The 18,352-nt window shown below is 42.1% G+C and overlaps 1 protein-coding gene across 1 annotated transcript; it reads right to left on the reverse strand.

Moving 5' to 3' along the window:
* Positions 1–2,149: 2,149 nt before the first annotated feature.
* On the reverse strand, positions 2,150–18,151 carry vimr2 (vimentin-related 2). The gene is made up of 10 exons (XM_034543829.1): positions 18,042–18,151; positions 17,572–17,722; positions 17,276–17,434; positions 16,975–17,094; positions 14,327–14,422; positions 12,214–12,345; positions 9,831–9,962; positions 6,758–6,868; positions 6,497–6,621; positions 2,150–2,993 (listed from the first exon to the last, which is right to left on the reverse strand). Exons 1-10 carry the CDS (start codon positions 18,149–18,151, stop codon positions 2,951–2,953), a joined length of 1,179 nt encoding a protein of 392 aa, XP_034399720.1. The 3' UTR covers positions 2,150–2,950.
* Between the last annotated feature and the right edge of the window lie 201 nt (positions 18,152–18,352).

The following is an 18,352-nucleotide window of genomic DNA, read 5'->3' on the forward strand; positions in this document are numbered from 1 at the left end:
GATTTCTTTGTTTGTTGGTGTTGGGCAGGTTGGGCTGTTTTCTCAATCCCCCCCCTCCCCATCCATCCACAGACACCATCAAGGCAAAAAACGGAGGGGTGGAGCGGAGGGGCGGCGGGGATGGAAAGGCCAAGGGACTCGCTGACCACTGATCCATGACTCAGCTTTAAAAATCTCCGCCTTCAAATCAAATTCTCCGGCTTCAAGGAGCAGAGGTGCCACAGCGCTGCCCCGGGCCACTCAGTGTCACCGACCAGCTTTCAGGGGTTAATGCGCATTTTGCTCAGTTGTCAAGGACGTGTGATGGGGGCAAAGGAATACAGAGGTGCGCAGAGGTCACCACACTCACAAATATCACGTCTTTGAAATATTTAATCGTGTTCGGAAAGAAGCTGCTGGAATTAACACTTTTCTTTTATATTAACAGGAGTCATTTTTCAGTTTTCATCGGTTTGGTGATTTGCCTCATAAGGCGAAAGCTTGTTTGGTTGTTTATTTTGTGTTAGTTTTTTATTACAAATATTATTCAGGTTATGTGATTTGCTCTATTTTACGCAAAGAGCATGTCATAGTGTGTTGTAGAGGACCACTAGATTATCAAACTATTGATTGCCATTATGAGAATTCATGTTTTCTTTAGATGTAGTGTGGTTTCCAGGGCAATATTGATGCTTTGTATTTTTGGCTGCATCGATGTCAGTCAGTCCATCACTTTAGTTCAGACTGAAATAACTCAACTATTGGATTGATTGCCTTAAAATTGAGTGCAGACATTCATGACCCCCAGAAGATTGATCCCGAGTCCCTTGACTTTTCTAGCACCACCATGAGGCTGATATTTATGCTTAAACGTCTAAACACATAAAAGATTCGTTCATTGTAATAAGAGATCACAATTTAAATCCAATACAATGGTTTATATGAAAAAGCATTGGTCATTTGTTAATTTGTGCTAATTAGCAAGCGTTAGCATGCTAACACGCTAAACATCAGCATTTTAAATTGTGAGCATGTTAGCGTGTTAGCATGCTGTTGTCAGCGTTCCCACATACAGCCTCAGAGCCTTCTACTGTTGCTCTTAAAGTTGTGAAAGAATGAACCTTTACGCACACAAAATGTCTTGTTTTAGTGTATAAATATTGTTGATTATATTTCGGTTTGATGACATAGCCCTTATTAATACACCGTAATGGGCCTAAAAAATATGTTTTCCCCTCCTATACCCCTTCGTATTATTCTGTTTGGGATATTTGACTGTTTAATCAAATGTCCGACTGCAGGTGTGCACTTTTCTTGTATGGAAGCACATTTACGAGAGCAAGAAATGAAGCCTAAATTTGATGATTCTGGTGTAGTCTATTTCCTGGATTTCCATACAGTCAATCACCTTTCCTCAAGAGGCAGAGATGAGAAAGAAGGGAAAGCACAACTCAAAGAGGGAGACAGTTTCCTTAGATATTCTCCTATTTACCACGTGGCAGAGACAGAGAAGTCCCATGAGATCGGGTATGCTGGATGGTTCGTTGGCTTTTTATTTGAGAGATATAGAGGAAAACACAAAGGGAATACAAAGTCTTCCACCTCCTCTCCTCTGAGGTCTTGATTGAGCTCTGCAGCCCTGAGAAAACAGACACGCGTCTTCCTCCGGTTTCATGTTGGTCACCGTATCCTCCCATTCCCTTTCTCCAGACACTGAACTCTATTACTACAGAGACTAACTCCTCAACACCACAAGTTCACAGAGTGTGGCTAATCTTATCTGATCCGTTATTAGCAGCATTTTTCATCTTTATGGCAGAGCTAACAAGCCTTTGAGATCGTTAATAGCTGGGAATGTTCAAATCTCTCGTTGAACATGAAGATGAATGAAAGAAGGATCACAGAACATTAATCTCACTGTGCTCTCTGCATACTTATATTTCGTGGGGGAACGTCTTAAATATTCACAAGCAGCTTCTCATGAAACAGAAATGTTCACAAAAGAAATCTCACAGAGTATGATTTCATCTCTCATGCAACTACTTTTATTTGATTGAAATCCAAAGCACAGACTGATGATGTGCAGAAGCGGGAACCACACATGATTTATTACAGACAGTTTGAACGCCATATTAAAATTAAGGAAAAGCTTACAGAGGAATGTATTACCAAATGCTTATTTCAGTAACAGTAAATTGGGAGATTGCTTTTCATAGGAGCAATAATGAATCACACAGTCGTTTCTTGTAGAAACATCCAGGTGTTCATTTTGTAAGAGCCGCAGAAAAAACAACAACTTCATGAACCATTTGAAAAGCAAACAGTGCACTGCAAATCTGACGGTCAGTCATATATAAAAACAGAACATGAATGCATGACTGTAAAAGCAAAAGGGAAGGTGAGATGCTTTTAGTAACCAAAAGGAGAGCTGTCAATATATATAACAGTGATGGGGTCAAGGGTTAAGAGCAGGTAATCAGACAAAGTTTGAGTGATGGATGAGGTGGTATCAGGGGTGGAATGACTTCAGAGCCGCACAGTTTAACTTGCGTGTGTCTGTATCTGCGTTTCTGTGTGTGGGACTCGTCCAACAAAGAAGGGACAAACCATTTACGAAATGCATCAGTTAGCTGGTAAAGATAAACCCACTTAAGGAAATACCCCTGCCAGACACTGAATGGATACACACTCATCGCACAGCCCCCATCCTCCCACCTCTTTGAGACAGCTCCATCTTTCTTGGAGTCTCGGGGTCATCTGCCAGAGACCTGTTATCAATGGCCAGCTTTAGACATCCAGACGGCATTAATCTGTCATGATAAGTTCTGCTTAAATTGCTGCATTGGAACCTTAAGCTTCATCCTAGTGCTGGTGCCAGTGTGTTTTTCCTCATTTCTCTTTGGTCTGTTTTCTAATCAATGTGAGGGGGAGTGTCCCGCCTGCCAGGCTGACTGTCCGATGTCACGTCACGTCACAGGTCGCACAGCCTCTCCTCCTCTTCCTCAACCAGACTCCTGTTATGAATATACAGACAAATACAAAAACATCCAAAGTACAGTTGACCACATTGATACTCACAAGTTTCCTCTTGGCTTTGGAAAGAGCCGTTGACAAAGTGATCTCACCCTAAAGGTTCTCTACAGGACAATTCAGATCATATCTCTTGCCTCCACTCGGCTGCTGCTGAGCAGGTGGCTAACCACGAAAGGTGTGAAAAGCACAAACATTGAGTGGCAACCGTGGAGAAACCGGAGGTTGGTTGCTACTCTTCCGCAGTGATGCCGTGGGTCAGGATGGCGTTATCGGCGGTAACCAGAGCACAGTGGCGGCGATTAGCTAGCCAGTGGGACAACACAACAGAGAGACTCACATGCAGCTACTTTATCATGCAATTGACATCATGTTTGTGTCCATCTGATGAATGCAAAGCCAATATTTAATCTCTTAACTCTTTTTTTGGTCACCAACTCCTGAGAAAATATCTAGCTTGTGAACACATGACTGATTTAGCAGCTGAAGAGCCGATCTCTAACTGTGGCTGTCTGCTGTTTGATACTGGGAATGGAACATATAGTGGCTTTTAATAAGTTATTCACTGGAAACAGCTGTCTGCTGCATCTGGAAACGCTGGTGATGACTGATGAGAACCACAGCACCAAAGTTGCGAGCCAGAAAACCAAAACCATGAAATGAAAGATATAGTTTTGATCTGTAGTCCTGAGGGGAGTCATTAATTCATTGATAATATACAATTATGAATTTAAGCAACGTTAGGATACAGTAGGACCTGCAGTAGTCATCCACTGCACCTAACTAACAAGGACCTGGTCTCTGGTTGAGCTACTTGTTGCCGAGTCATGCAGCAGCGAACAGCAGAATGAATTACAGTAATCTGTGGTTCAAAAGCAGTGAGAATGTGCCTCAACTGCTCTGAGATGCTTTCACAGGCGATAAGCTACCCAGTAATGGCAGCCTGGGGTCATTAGGGTCTGTTGTGCAGACAGATTGCCACGGTACAGAGAAAATAAACAACCATTTTCATTTCTTATTCATGGTTTTAATCACGGATGACAAAACCTCCAGTAAAGTTTTTAAAAAAAGAGGAGAAAAAAAGTTGGCATTTACTGTGTGCCTTTCTTGAGCCTTGAATGTCTTTGGGACTGTCTGTTGGATAACAAGAGTGAATTAAAACTGTGGCGAATTTGGAAATTTGTGTAAGGAGACGGCTGACATTAACAGGCTGCCGTGGAGAAGAGCTGGCACTGGCCCAGCACACAGCGCTGACATGCAAGGCCCTCTTTGCCCATTCTAATGAGGCATTGTGAAGGTCTGAGCGCAGGTCTGCAGCAGGGCCCCCTGGGGGTGAGATGCAGTCGGATCGCCGATGGAGAGACCAGGAGGAAGCCCGTGGCAGCAGGATGAGGTGGTGCTTAAAGTGCGTCAGTCCGGATACCAGGACGGCAGGTGGCTAAACAACGTCAATGGAATGAAGGAATGTCACGAAACGTCTACAAGCTCACGTACATATTTAGGAGCCGTTTCCTGTGACCACAGTTGGCCTGTGATGGCAGCCCTTTGTTTGCAAGAATGTCTAATAATGGACAATGTGGATGTCCAAGTGACATTGTATGAGATGCTTTGACAATATTGGACTTCTACACAGGATCTTGTGGAAATACAATGCCACACACGTCCTTTCCAAGTGTTTACTTGCGTGATTCACGATTCGCTCATACAGTATGTAAAGAATGTCAAACAGAGGATCAAGTTAATTTAAATCTAATGAAATCATCCCAGGGTTATTGTGTACTTTGCCCCTAACAGTTCATTCTCCTCGACAGGTTTAAATAATGCGCGGCACCGCAGGGGACGTCTGTTTTCATTTGACCCCCTACCGCAGAGACGGGGATCTACAATACATGTCAGGGAAGTCTCAGCAATTCAGATTTTAATTGCAATCAGAAACTTCAGCAGTTGACTTTATGACACCTTTAACAGGAGAACTAATCAGTGAAACCACCTGGCGCAGTGTTTTTGTTGGAATGAACCCCTCCATGTTCTCCAGCAGACATGACGGCCCATCTCTGACCCAGACTGCTAGTTCATAGTTGTCCTGTTGACTGACAGTCTCGCTGACAGTTGGACCTCACTGTTTAAAAAGTCTCCTTATCTTCTCTGGTGTAATTGTACGTTGTATACACCAGACAGCACATTGAAGGGTCCCATTTAAGAATAACAACCTGCAGCTCTTTTTTAGAGGGGAATGAAAATTGTGAGGGTATACAAGTGCTGTATATTTAAATGTAAATATATGTCAGCACGAATATTATGGCCGTTATAACATATTTTAATTAAAAGGTTAAATTATTGCTGTAAGTTAACCCAGAAGAGAAAAGATCAATTGTATCTTCTCACTGTTGAATACAGAGTGTATTCTCACAACTTTAATCCATGCGTTATTGAAAACATGTTCAATATTTTCAGAAATGAGACCAAATAAATGCATTTGGGGAGAGTTAACAGGCCATCTTAGTCTTTTCATTTCCTCTCATCAGTCAAACAATATAAATGTATACAGAGTTAACAGGCTTTTGTTTTTTCCCTCATCAGTAAAACAAATAAACTTTTTTCAAACTAGATTCAATGTTAGGCTACAATCATCAGAACAATATGAACATTCAGGCTACCTCATGTGGCTAAAATGTTTACTGCAGATAGAAATGTTAAATAAAAAGACGATGGAAAAGATTCTGCTGATTTATTTGGTGACTGATAGCATCTCCTGTGACCCATCTGTGGGTCCCGACCCAGTGTTACGGATGGCAGTTCTGCTCCATCTCCTCCTCAGAAATAGTTTTATTAGCCCAGAAAGCTTACACAATTAAGGAATTTGACTCTGGTGTCTAGAAACTCTCAACATGGGCATACAAGTATGTTAAGATAAAAATGCACATATAAATATATTTATATAACAATGGACATAAGTGCATAAATATATATATATTCATATATATATATATATATATATATATATATATATATATATATTCATATAAGTTGACCAATTGTGCAAAGTGTTAGTACAAAGAGTGCTGAAATAAATATTGACTGGATAATGTAATGACGTCCATCCACAGTATTTACAGCCTGCATAGATTTATATTGGTCAGTAGTTTCTGAGTTATGCACTAATTCAATCTAATTTGAAAGTCCATTTCATTTTTTTTTTCTCTTTGCTACATTTCACTGTACATTCTCAAATGTCTCATCTGGAACAGTTAATGTTCAGATTGGTGTAATAATGATGACCTGCAACGGCCTTACTAGAAGCTAACGGGGATCCTTTAAACAAAAGATCAGCTCACTCAGTTCCAAGTATATTTTTATGTTTGCAATTAACCTGATCCTCAGTTTTGTCTTGAGTTGTGAAGCCCAGATCATTATTGTTAGTATTACTATTCAGAGCAGTTTTGCATCCATAAAATAAAAAAATGTATCCGATGTATTACTGTCTTACCTGTAGGCAGCAATTTCAATGTCTCTGGCCATCTTCTCACTGAGCAGCTCCTTGTAGTCTTCACACTGCTCCTTCATCTGCACTTTGAAGTCGGCCTCTTGGTGCCGCATTTCATCTGTAGTACACTGAATAACACACATACACACACACACACACACCCACAGCATGGTGGGATTAGAGGGTGGGAATAAATTACAGAATTAGTCCAAACCACTGGGCCTTTGCGCCCATGATTAATCGTTAATTAGTCCACTCTCAGACCTCCAACTCAGCAACCTCGTCCATGTGTGCATGCGTCTTCATCTCAACCTCGTCCTCTAGCTTCTCGTTATACAGCTCAAGCTCAGCCAGCTCCTTTTGTAGCTCTGAAATCTACAGAAATACAGACAAAATACAGCAGAGGTTAGTTGTTCAAATACACCCCAAACAATGGTTTCCAATCTTGTTACTAATAAGGTAACGACGATCTTTCATGGCCACCGTCGTGTTTCTGGCCACCTAGCAACAAGCACATCCCATATGTACTATTCTTTAGCTTCACGTCTCGCCAACTACAAAGAAATATATCTGGATTTTTGGCTGATAGATGTTCGACTTTTTCATCAAATGAATAGTAATTTGATGCTGAGCAGATTTTATTAGAGCTTTTTAAAAGGAGCTAGCAGTGTGACTCTATTGATACCATCTGTCAGTCATTCAGTCTATCGCTTTGTTTCAGACAGTAATATCTCAACAACTATTGAATGAATCACTGTGACATTTTGTGCATACATTTAGTTTTTCCAGATGAATCTGACCAACGTTGATCCAGCACTACCACAATGTTGGAATTTGTGGTTTTAAAGTTGTTTCTAGCTGGAAACGGGAATGATGATGAATGGATAGAACTTGAGCTCTACCAAACCAGAACCTTAAGGACCAGAGTGTAGGATTTAGTGGCATCTAGTGGCAAGGTTACAAATTGTAACTGAATACCCCTCCGCTCACCCATCCTGACCCAACCTATGGTTGCCTTCAGCAAACCCCTGTTGAAACATGGTTGTGCAACATGGCGGACTCCATGGAAGAGGACCTGGTCCTCTTGTAGATATGAAGGGCTTATTCTAAGCCAACGTAAACGGTTCTTAGTTTCAGTCGATTATACACTAATGAAAACATAGTAGGAATACTGTGTCTATTTCTGCTCACAGAGCCCCCTAAGTCCTACACTCGGGTCCTTTAAGTATGCCAATCAAACCAAGCTTCACAGATAAAACAGGTTCCTTTACTTCAACAAACTAAAGCAGGAGCATAGCTGCCCCCCATGTCTGAAGCTGTGGTGTCCTGCCGTGAGTAATTACAGCAATCACAGAAGTTCAACAATTAGCTGTCACAGCCAGATGGGGATCCATGCGGTTGTGCTCGTCTTTCAGCGAGATCATATGAGCAGAAGAAGACCCGGGTAACAACTCACAGGCTGATGATGACTCCCAAACCTGGTCGAGTCACTTACTCACACACTCCTCCATTCTGCCTGGCATGATAAGTGAGGTCTGGGCCGCGTGCGTATGAGAGTAGTGGCGTACGACCCCATCAGTGCCTTCTCTATTATATACATTTCTGCGTCAGGGCTGATTTCACTGCAATCTGTTTGTTTGGCCATGTTGTGTCTCAGCGAGAAACCAGACCCGAGGCATCCATCACAGGCGAGAGAGGAAACAGAGCAGATCAAGCCGTGCTGTTCATCCGTCAGGCTGGACTGAGCAGAACTGGGGACTGTGTGCTACATTTTAGAGAAAGGTAGATGATGTTGGGAGAGTTCTGCTGTGGTTACACAGGCTCACTGTTTATTTAAAGAACGGGAGGTAGAGCTGCAGCTGCGGTAATGAGACCCAAACCACCATGTTTGTTACAGATGTGGTTAGGTGTCAGCTGTGGTCGGACCACTGATGGATGTTAAGGAGGCTAATGTGAAGGAAGAGAAGGTAGTTTCTGGAGTCACCTGGTGACCTGTACTCATAATGTACTGTTTCGTCTCCTTATTGATGCCTCACTCTGCTATTTAATTCAAAGCTCCCTTGCTTTTATTTTTCGAAATATCCGATGAAGGTTTATTTCCTCTCCGTTCCGAGTCAATGTGCGTGTGTGTGTGTGTGTGTCAAGTTTTAAGACGTTTATGACGCTGCAGGCGCTCTGAAAGACTGTACTTAATAACCGAGGACATGGAGGGCAATAAATCCCGTCTGAGCTGAAGCCGAGCCCCTCACATCTCCTGCTGAAAGTGTCCGCAGAGTAAACACTCTGGTCAGCAGGATCTCCCACGCTGTTGCTCTGCTGTCACTCAGCTGTTCTCTACTCCCTTCGCCTGCTGTGGGAAACCATTCATTCTCAACATTATGTCTGATTTAGGAGCTGATGGCCAAAGCAGAGCCAGTTGAGAGTTGTAAGACTCCACTTTGTCAGTAAAGAGGTGGAAAATGTGTTATGGGAACATTTGAATAAGAAGGTCGTAACTGAAGGATTTTAATTATGTGAAAATGTGAGACTTAAAGGGTCAGTTCATCCCCCTAAAAACTTTTTTATTAATATCTTACTTGGCAGTAGAGTTTACCAGTATGCAGACATTTTTGTTTTTATTTGCAGAGATTTATAAGTATCAGTTTGAGATTAATAATAATCTTGTGAACAGTCATTTCTTAAAGGAATAGTCCAAAGTGTTGGGAAATATGCAGATTCACTTTCTTACTAAAATCTAGAGAAGAAAATTGATACAACGTTCATGTCAGTGTGGTAAATATGCCGGCTTACTGAGCTTAGTATAAAGACTGCAAATACGGTAAAACGGCTAGCCTGGAAACCTCCCGGTAGCAACTTAACTTCATAAGGTGACTGCACTCGACATAATTTGGCACATTATCCATATGATAAAATCTGAACTTGATATTTGTAAACTTTTATGTTTAATCTACATTTAAAAAAATTAAATTAAATCTGATCTTTAGCAATGCCGGCCGGCTAATTGTCACCTTTGGACGGAGCCAGGCTAGCAGTTTACCTGTATCCAGCTAGGCTAATCAGCTGCAGCTTTATTTCTAGTGGACAGACATGAGATTGGTATCAATCTTTGTATATAACGTATCTAAGTTAAAAAGAGTATTCAGTTGGCTTAGTGCAGATGTCTGACCAACATATTGAGATTTGTGAGGTGTGCGTCGCAGAAATCTGAGAAAAGGTAATCTGAAAAATCTTGGCAAATAAACCCAAATCCCATATCTTAATGTAGAGCACTTTGTGTGATTTGGGTAAAAAAAAAAAGTGATGACAAAAGTGCGTGTGCAGCAGTGAGTCCACTCACCAGCATCTTCATCTCACTGATGTCCTTTATCTTTGACACATCTCTGACTGTTGACCCTCCAGCTCCTTCCTCTTCCAGTTGTTTTCCATCACCACGGCGACTCACAGCAGATGAGGCTGCACCACAATCGCACTGCAAAGACAGAAAAAGAGGAAGAAACAGTGGTGAAAGTTATGACCTTTCAGTTTGAGTCTGCAAATGCACAGGACCATGAGGACAGTGCTTTCTTTTGGGCAGTTAAGTGCACTCTGACAGGGGAGCAAAGAGCAATCAGAGCCCCTCATGCCGGCTGATGGGTGAACCTCTCCTTGTGTCCACCACACTTCTGATTAGATGGAATAAATGCAGCAGAAACAAGCAACATGAGTGTGCACAGGTGTGTGGGAGTCAGCCAGCAATCACCATTACTGTTCAACCCCAATAGCAATCATTTTTAGCATTGAGACAATTGCATCTCGTAATTGAGGGCAGGCCCAGACAGGACGGTGTCCAGCTGGTGAGAGAAGGAACCAAGTGGGAGGGAGAGAGAGGCAATAGACAGGGTTTTGAGGAACAAGAAACACAACGATGCATCGAGACAGACATACAAAAATATAAATACGATGGATACCCTTCAGCCATGCATCTAAATCAAGAACGGACACACACACACACACACACACACACACACACACACTAGCGTCCTCTCCAGTACTGCTGAGGAGCCTGGGAAGGCGGCCAGCAGTCTGATTACAGCCGTGACCTCTGAACCGGGCAGACATCCTCGACCCAGAGGAGGTCAGACCCACCGGAGCTAATGTCTGACCCCAATGCAGCACGCCTTTGCTTGCACCACACACACACACACACACACACACACCGGTAGACAAAGGCATTCTGTTCGGGTCCAGTCCTGCACCTCTGATTCTCAAGTTCTTCCCCTGTGTTGTGTTAAGAGGGAAAGAAAACAAATGGGAGTATCGTTGTGTGATTTGTGGAAGTTGAGATTTACATTCTGGACCTGAGCGAGATGTTTCAGAGGGAGAGAGAAGGTGACCAGTAGGAGGATGGCAGCCGGTTGTGTATGTAACAAATAAAAACTATGCTCCAAATAAAAGTAATTCAAAATCCTATTTAGGTTAAACCATATAAGTATTACAAACTAAATGTACTTTAAGCTTCAAATTGAAGAACTTGTTCTACAGAGAAATGTCCCCTGTTACTGTATATATATATATATATACTATCATATAGATGTAGATATGTTGTAGATGGTCTGGGTTTATCCGGCATTTCTTTATATTCAGTAAAGTAGTTTAGTCCTGTGGTTGACACACTTCGGGGTCGGCCCCCTCCAGAAGGTCACAAGATAAATCGGAGGGGGTCGTGATATAATTAATGGGAGAGGAAAGAAGGAAAAACTAAGTTCCATGAAACAAGTATATATACATTTTTTGGGACTTCATTTTAACAGTTATGCTACATATGAGGAGGTAGGAGGGTTTCCTCTCTTCTCACAAGTCATACAGTGAGTTGCCATCCATCAGTTTTAAAAGTGATTTTTTATTTTTGCACATAAAAAAAAACAACTATTTTTAAAATGTCAAAATATCTCACTAAACTTTACACTTTGCTGTCGTGGGAAAGTTGGCGCATCTATAAAAACTAAATGTGATAAAGTTAGAACTACTTCTTGGTTATGTTTCAGAAGTTCTTCCTTCACACTGGACATAAAGCCCTGTATTTATTTGTATTATATATTTGTTTACTTTCACAGACTCATTTGAAACTTATTTGTGATACATCAAAGCAAACGTAACTCACAAAATATATGATAATTTGCCTCGAAACATAATTCATAATGTAGTTTTGTTGAATGGGAACGTACATTTTTTTTATTGGCATTACAATAATAGATGGAAACGTGGTTTCTTCTGTCGATTTTCTGGAAACCCTTCGCTAAAACCTTGTGCTACATATGGATGGAGATCTGACTATAGACATTTGAAATGTGGCAAAAGGCCACAACCAGCCGTTACTTCTTTGCGAGCGGTCACAAGTAACGAAGTTTTGGAAACACTGGTTTAATCAGGTTTTTATGAATATAATCTTGATCTGAAAAGTAACAAGCATCTACAGCTGTCAGATAACATTACTGACATACTACCCTCTGAAGTAGTGGAGTAGTGCCATATAATTGTACAGTACAGTACTTGAGTAAATGTACTTTGTGGTGAGTGTGCGGTTCAGTCCATTTATGTGCAGTGTAGTGTCTCTCAATGAAAACTAAAGCTGTGTTGTGATTCTACGGTTGTGTACGGACATGCTACAGTGAAGCATTTGGCACAAAAAGGCTTACACTTCATGACATGTTTGTGTGTGTTACGTATACAGTGTGTTGTACCTGGAGGCTCTCAGCCAGCTGGCAGTAGTACTCCTTCACGTTCAGGGCCGCTGTGATGTCAGGGCTGCTAAATGCAGTCGCTGCCATCGCTCCCGTCGTCCCTTCAGCTGGATCCAGCAGACGCTCCACGGCCTGCTCATACAAACACACAGTGGTGAAGCACATTCACATTCTTTACTCAGTGGTGAAATGTAACAGAGTACATTTAGTGTTGGTCTGGAATTGAATTTTGAGGCTCTTGTACTTTGAGTATTTACATTGTACGCTACTAGATTTCAGAGGGAAATATTGCACTTTCCACCACATACAGTTGACAGCTGTATTTGAGATGTTACATAACAATGTGATCACCTATATAATAATATGATGCATTATTATTGATCAAGCTGCAAACATACTATTTATTAGTTCAAATGTGCTGCACCTCAACCAGCTACTGCATTAAAATGCTTCTTATAACAAATCAATAACACATATTGATTTAATACTGAAAAGGGCCATGAATACTTTTACAAACTTACATTTTCCTGATAATATTGAATAATATGTTGAATGCACGACTTTTTAGTAGTGTTCTTTTGTGGTGTCGATACTTTTTTTATTATTTGAATTTTAATATTACTTCAGTTAATGTAAGCATTATCTGTAGAAGGTAAAAGTAATTTTAACAGATAAATGATCCCAGAGTGTCCGTATATACTTTTGACATATGCATTACATTTCATTCGTATATCATCCATTTTTTTTTTTTTAATCTGCATTTGTAATGCAACTAAAGCTGACAAATAGATGTAGTGAAGTACAATGCATTAAATGGAAATACTGTAGTACTTCAAATAGGTGCTAAAATTAGTATTTGCATAAAAGTATTTGCATAAAAGTACTTGGTTACAGTCCACCTCTTCAAATACAAACACATGCAGTACATGTTGGTGTATTTAGACACACGTCAAAGACCTCAACATACTCGTCTTCAGCTTCCAATATGTCGCCCCTTTAGTAAAAAAAAAAAAAAACACTACATCCATTACAGAGATAAATGAACTGCTGCAGAGCTGCAGTGGCAGTCTTAACATTTTTCTCCTTTCCCCTCCACCTAAATAACGACATGGCTGCCGATTTGTCAGGGGAATATGGGGTATCTGAAAGTGCTGATAATAACAACAGTTAATAAAACAAGGGGAACTTCAGTTTTCATTTGGTATCCCGCTGCATTTCCCGGACTGTGAGTTATCGAGCGTGTCCCAGAGGGAGTGTGTTAAACGCCGGGCGGCTCCGGCTTTGCAGAGAAACACAATGTGATGGAGTTGGTCCCGCTTCAGCTGCCTCTCCCTCTCTCTCTGCCTACAGCCTAGAGATCTGATACTGGGGCGTGTCTGTCATCTCCTGGCGAGGTGGAGAATATTGCAGAAGGTTGAGAACAGGGTGTGTGTAGATGGGATAAAGATAATGATGTGAATTGGATATGGTTGCAAACATGTCCCCATTTTAAAGAAATAGTTTGAAATTTTTGCGTTGTGCGCTTCCATGTCAAGAGTTACATGAGAAGATGTCACTGTGTGTATGGGTTCAGAGAATATTCACTGGTGTCATTCATGTGAAGTTGACCTCTCCGTTTTGTACATTTACCCCAAACAGCCAATATACAGACAGTACTGATGTTAGCTGTACAGTAGCCAGCCTTGTCTGTGTGTCTCTCTGTGTGTGTGTGTGTGTGTGTGTGTGTGTGTGTGTGTGTGTGTGTGTGGGTGGCCTGAATTATCTCAGAGGGAACAGTTATTCCCTGTTATTTCCCTGCAATCTTTCTCCCCTTTCCTCTCGGCTCTGTTTATGATTATAGATGCATGGACATTTTTGAAACAAGGGTCTAATTTTGACCCTTGCTTGCACAAAACGCTCAATTACAGAATGTGTGTTTTAATCCTCTCCCCATATGTTCATGTTGATAGGGCTCTTTTTGGCTCAAGGTGGGTGGGGTCATCACAGCTGTGTTTGTCACCACAGGCCATGGCATTTCTCCATTATTCCTTTCCAACCTAAATGCCTGATTTTCATGGCTTTAAACAATTCCCATTTCATCACAGTGCAGCTATATATCCTCTCTCCCCCTCACCTTCGTGTGCTGGTCCTCCATGTTGGCCAGCTGCTCCTCGTAGATAGTCACTTGCTCCCTCAGCGCCAAACACTCTGCTGTCACAGCATCGACATCCTGCAAAGAAAATCAAATTAAAAGAACAAGAACAGGCTGCAGGTAAAAAGAAAGTTCAACTTCATTTATGTTGGAGGAACACTGCCATTTGTGTTGTGAATCACACCACAGGTTGGAGAAGGATAAAAGAAAAACACCTTTGTTTCTGCACTGAACAACCATTTTAAGAACCATCAGCACATCCAACTGTTTCACTGAACAGCAAGTAGACACCGCAATGCAGAGGAAGGAGGAGGAGGATCAGAAGGAGGCTAACTAGACACAAAAGCCCTGTCCACCAATCTATCCGCCAGCAGGGGTTCTCAGCTCATCTACTCCTTTTAAAGAACCAGATCAATTTGTGTTGGATGCAATTACTGTGGGTGCCGGCATTTACATTTGGACACATGCAGAGAGAGTTTGATGCGAGTTGTGGAGCCTCGCTGGGAGGGTGGCAGGGTCCATGATGGACAGCAGTAAGTGAAAGTAGTCCGGTCCTGCTGCTGGGGACAACTTGTTGCGAGTCACATTCTGTACAACGTTATCATCAGCAGCATTAGTTGTCTTTTTGAGCACTTAGGGGGAAGCAGGAGAAGCTGTAAACCCAACAATGACATAATAGCACCTTATAAAGTTCATTTCACAGACACATCGGAAATGTTGCCCATTGTTAGCATCCAGGAGAGAAGAATAGACATTAATCTGTAGTCGTGTTCTGTCCAGCTGATTAATGTATCAACTCCTTAATAAAATACCTGGCTCTTTAGCAGCCAAATGCTCCACTCTCTTCACTAGCTAGCTAACTGTATCAATCAGCGGTTTGGTGCTAAGCAGGTAGTGTAAAGTGGATTTATCAGAGATATTTTGCTTAAAGTTTTAGTGTTTTACTATTTCCACTCTAATGAGGACCCTCTGAGGTTGGAACCAGTAGGTGTTTTAACAGACATGTCTGACTAAATAGTCGGTGAGTGAAGAACTTTTTACTGTCGTCCATTTTTAGTTCCCAGTGCTACTTATGAAACAGACTGATTATAATTGATAGTAATTGTATTTTAATTCTGGTGAATGTTGTAAACTCGTTTCACCTGCACTTTGCTGCAGCCAACTAGGTCTAGCAACGCTAGATATGACTGGAACAAAAGGTAGAAATGAAGGGAAATGTGTGGGCCTTTAAAAGAGAAAAAAGGAGTAGAACTGGCAGGAGGGGAAATACAATACCATATCTAGTAGTATACTAAAAAACAAACCAAACATGCCTCGTTTCATCACCATTATGTTCAGAGAACTGCAACTAGCTGTGAGTTAAGCTGGTTTGTGTTCCCTCCTCTGCAGCTCTGCTCTTCCTCTACCTCCCTGTCGATTTCCCACCAAGTCTTGTCACCCTGCAGCTGCTTCCAATTCAGAACAGAGCCAGCAGGAACATTACGGCACCGTATTACAGCCTGCATTACATCTGTAAGGGAGAAATTAAAGCCTCCCTCGCATCTGGCCCGGCTGGGAGGAGATGGGCTCTCTGTCATGTGTGAGGGAGAGGGGGGTGAAATGGGAGGGGAGGGGGGGGGGGGGGGGGGTAAATGGAAAAGTTGATGGCTCAGGTTGCAATGGGCCACCAGCCCAGACTGTGACTGCTGGTGATCAACACCCATTGGGTATAGCGCTATGGAGGAGCAGCTGTGTAGAGTTTCAGCTGATTCACCAGGAGGCCGAGGGAAGGTGGAGCAGGGAGAGGCTTGACAACACTGCCATCTAGTGCTCAAGGTACATTATCACAACAAAAAGGTCTGAGACTGTATAGCACAGTACAAGAATACAAGTTCTACTCTCATTCTATTTCTATGGGTACAACTGATTGCATTTCAGGAAATGTAGGACCCAGTGTTTTTGCAGGTTGATCTACACTCGGGAGTATCTCGGGAACTAACTCAGGTATGCCTCTTAACTAAACATATCCATTCTAAATTTGACCGGATAAAGGGTTACGCATAACTATAACCCAACCAGTCTTCTTGTTTGAAGTCCAAATGCAGCGCTGTCCGTATCGCTGGTGGGATCCATAATTCAATTTAAAGAAATATGATAACCCATGGCCTGGAAAGCTACAGGGTTAATCATATTGTATAGGGAAGAACACAAGAGCCTGTTTGTATCTTGACAATAAGCCACAACATCTGCAAATATAGATATAGAATCGTTTGTTGGCTTTGAATCTCTTTAGCTAGTTTAATTTCTACGGCTGATTTCTTAGAACAAGGTATAAAAACTAAATTGGTCAAAGAACATACTTCATCTTGCCTTTAAAATGTGCTCCAACGTTATTCCTATTACTACATCTTAATTGTGTATTTCTTGTCTGTACTAAAGTAAAATATAATTATTTGTTTAGAAACCCTTTATGAATATCACTTTAAAAAATGTTTTTAAAAGAAGCTTACCCTACTTATGCTGTGTATACTAAAGTTCATTATATATTTTTTGGAAGACTCAATGTTCCTAAATCCTGGTTACAGCCCAGACTTCCACCAATTTGTCAGTTGCCTTCCAGATCCGGATGCTATTGTATTTACAACCGTTACCTCAGCAACATCTCGTCGTCCATGCTGGAGGGGGATCCTCTGCTGTGCTGCCTTCTCGTATTCTTTCATCAGACGTTCAAGCTCCTTCCACAGGTCTTCGGTGTCGCACAGAATCTCATCCTGCAGGGAGATGCAGTGATGAGTGATGGATCTCGACAAGGTTAAAGATCAGTCCTGTTTGTCACGAACTGAAGTAAAATTGATGGGATGGAATGTAGAAGTGCAGTGGACCGTCTATATGGAATGTCACACACAGACCAAACGTGCAGCAGAGCTGACACACCCAGCCGCAGCACCCTACCCTCTCCCTGCGCAGTCTTTCCACCACTGCATCCAGACTGTAGTCGGGCTCGGCCACAGCGGAGGTGATGCTGGAGGAGGCCTGTCGACTGTTCAGCTCGTTCTCAAGTTCAACAATCTGACAGTCAAGAGACTCATTCTCCTCCTCAAAACAACGGGCCTAAAGGACACAGAGAGAGATTAAACAGCTACATATGGATTATAGTGGTACGGCTTCATTTACCAAAAACAAAAAGGCATGACGCAGCAGAGGGGAAATATAGTGCCGATGTGTCATTGGGAGGCGTTTTTCCTCACCAGTTCAATAAGCCCGACCAGTCGGTCATTAAGTGCAGCTATGATGTTGCGGTCCTGGACAAACCGATTCCGACCCTCCTTGTTGAGTGCCTTTGCAGCTACAAAGTCTAACGTGTCACAGTCACAGTCACACTTGTCAACGGCCGCACCCCTGAGGAAGACACAAAGTAGTAAAGACTTTTTATGGATTCTAGGGGGAGATCTTTTGATCCACCTTCAGGGATAGTTGACGACTGTTACAAAGCTAAATATTAGTAATTTGCCATATTCATAACCTGCTGTAACTACATGTAATAGAATCAGTCTTGTGAACTTTACACCCACACATTTGTGTCCGATCAAAAACATCATAACGTCTTCATATTTTTAAGTGGAACAACTCAAGTCTGTCCAACATCTAAAAGATCTTAACATTTGGAAAGTGCAGCCCAAATTCATTAGTCGCCCTCTACCCAGAGACCCACACTGACCTGGCAGAGGCCCGGTACTGCCCTGCACACCGCATACTCAACCCTCCATTTCGACTCCAGCTATTGTCCTTGAACAGCTTGCGGTATGAAGACACTCTGAGCACGGCCATGGCTTTGGACTGGTCCAGACGGGGCTACAACACAACAGGCAAATAGTGGCAGCAGGTCCAAGGTGGAAGTTTTATAGTCACAAAGGATGAGAATGTAGCACTGAGGGGAAGGATCTCTCACCGGCCACCGAGGAGACTAAATATACCGTGAACATCAGCCAGTCTCGATTTCACATGTGCCTGAAGAGTGAGCCTCAAAAA

The sequence above is a fragment of the Cyclopterus lumpus genome, chromosome 10, assembly GCF_009769545.1.
Source record: "Cyclopterus lumpus isolate fCycLum1 chromosome 10, fCycLum1.pri, whole genome shotgun sequence".
Lineage (NCBI taxonomy): Eukaryota > Metazoa > Chordata > Actinopteri > Perciformes > Cyclopteridae > Cyclopterus > Cyclopterus lumpus.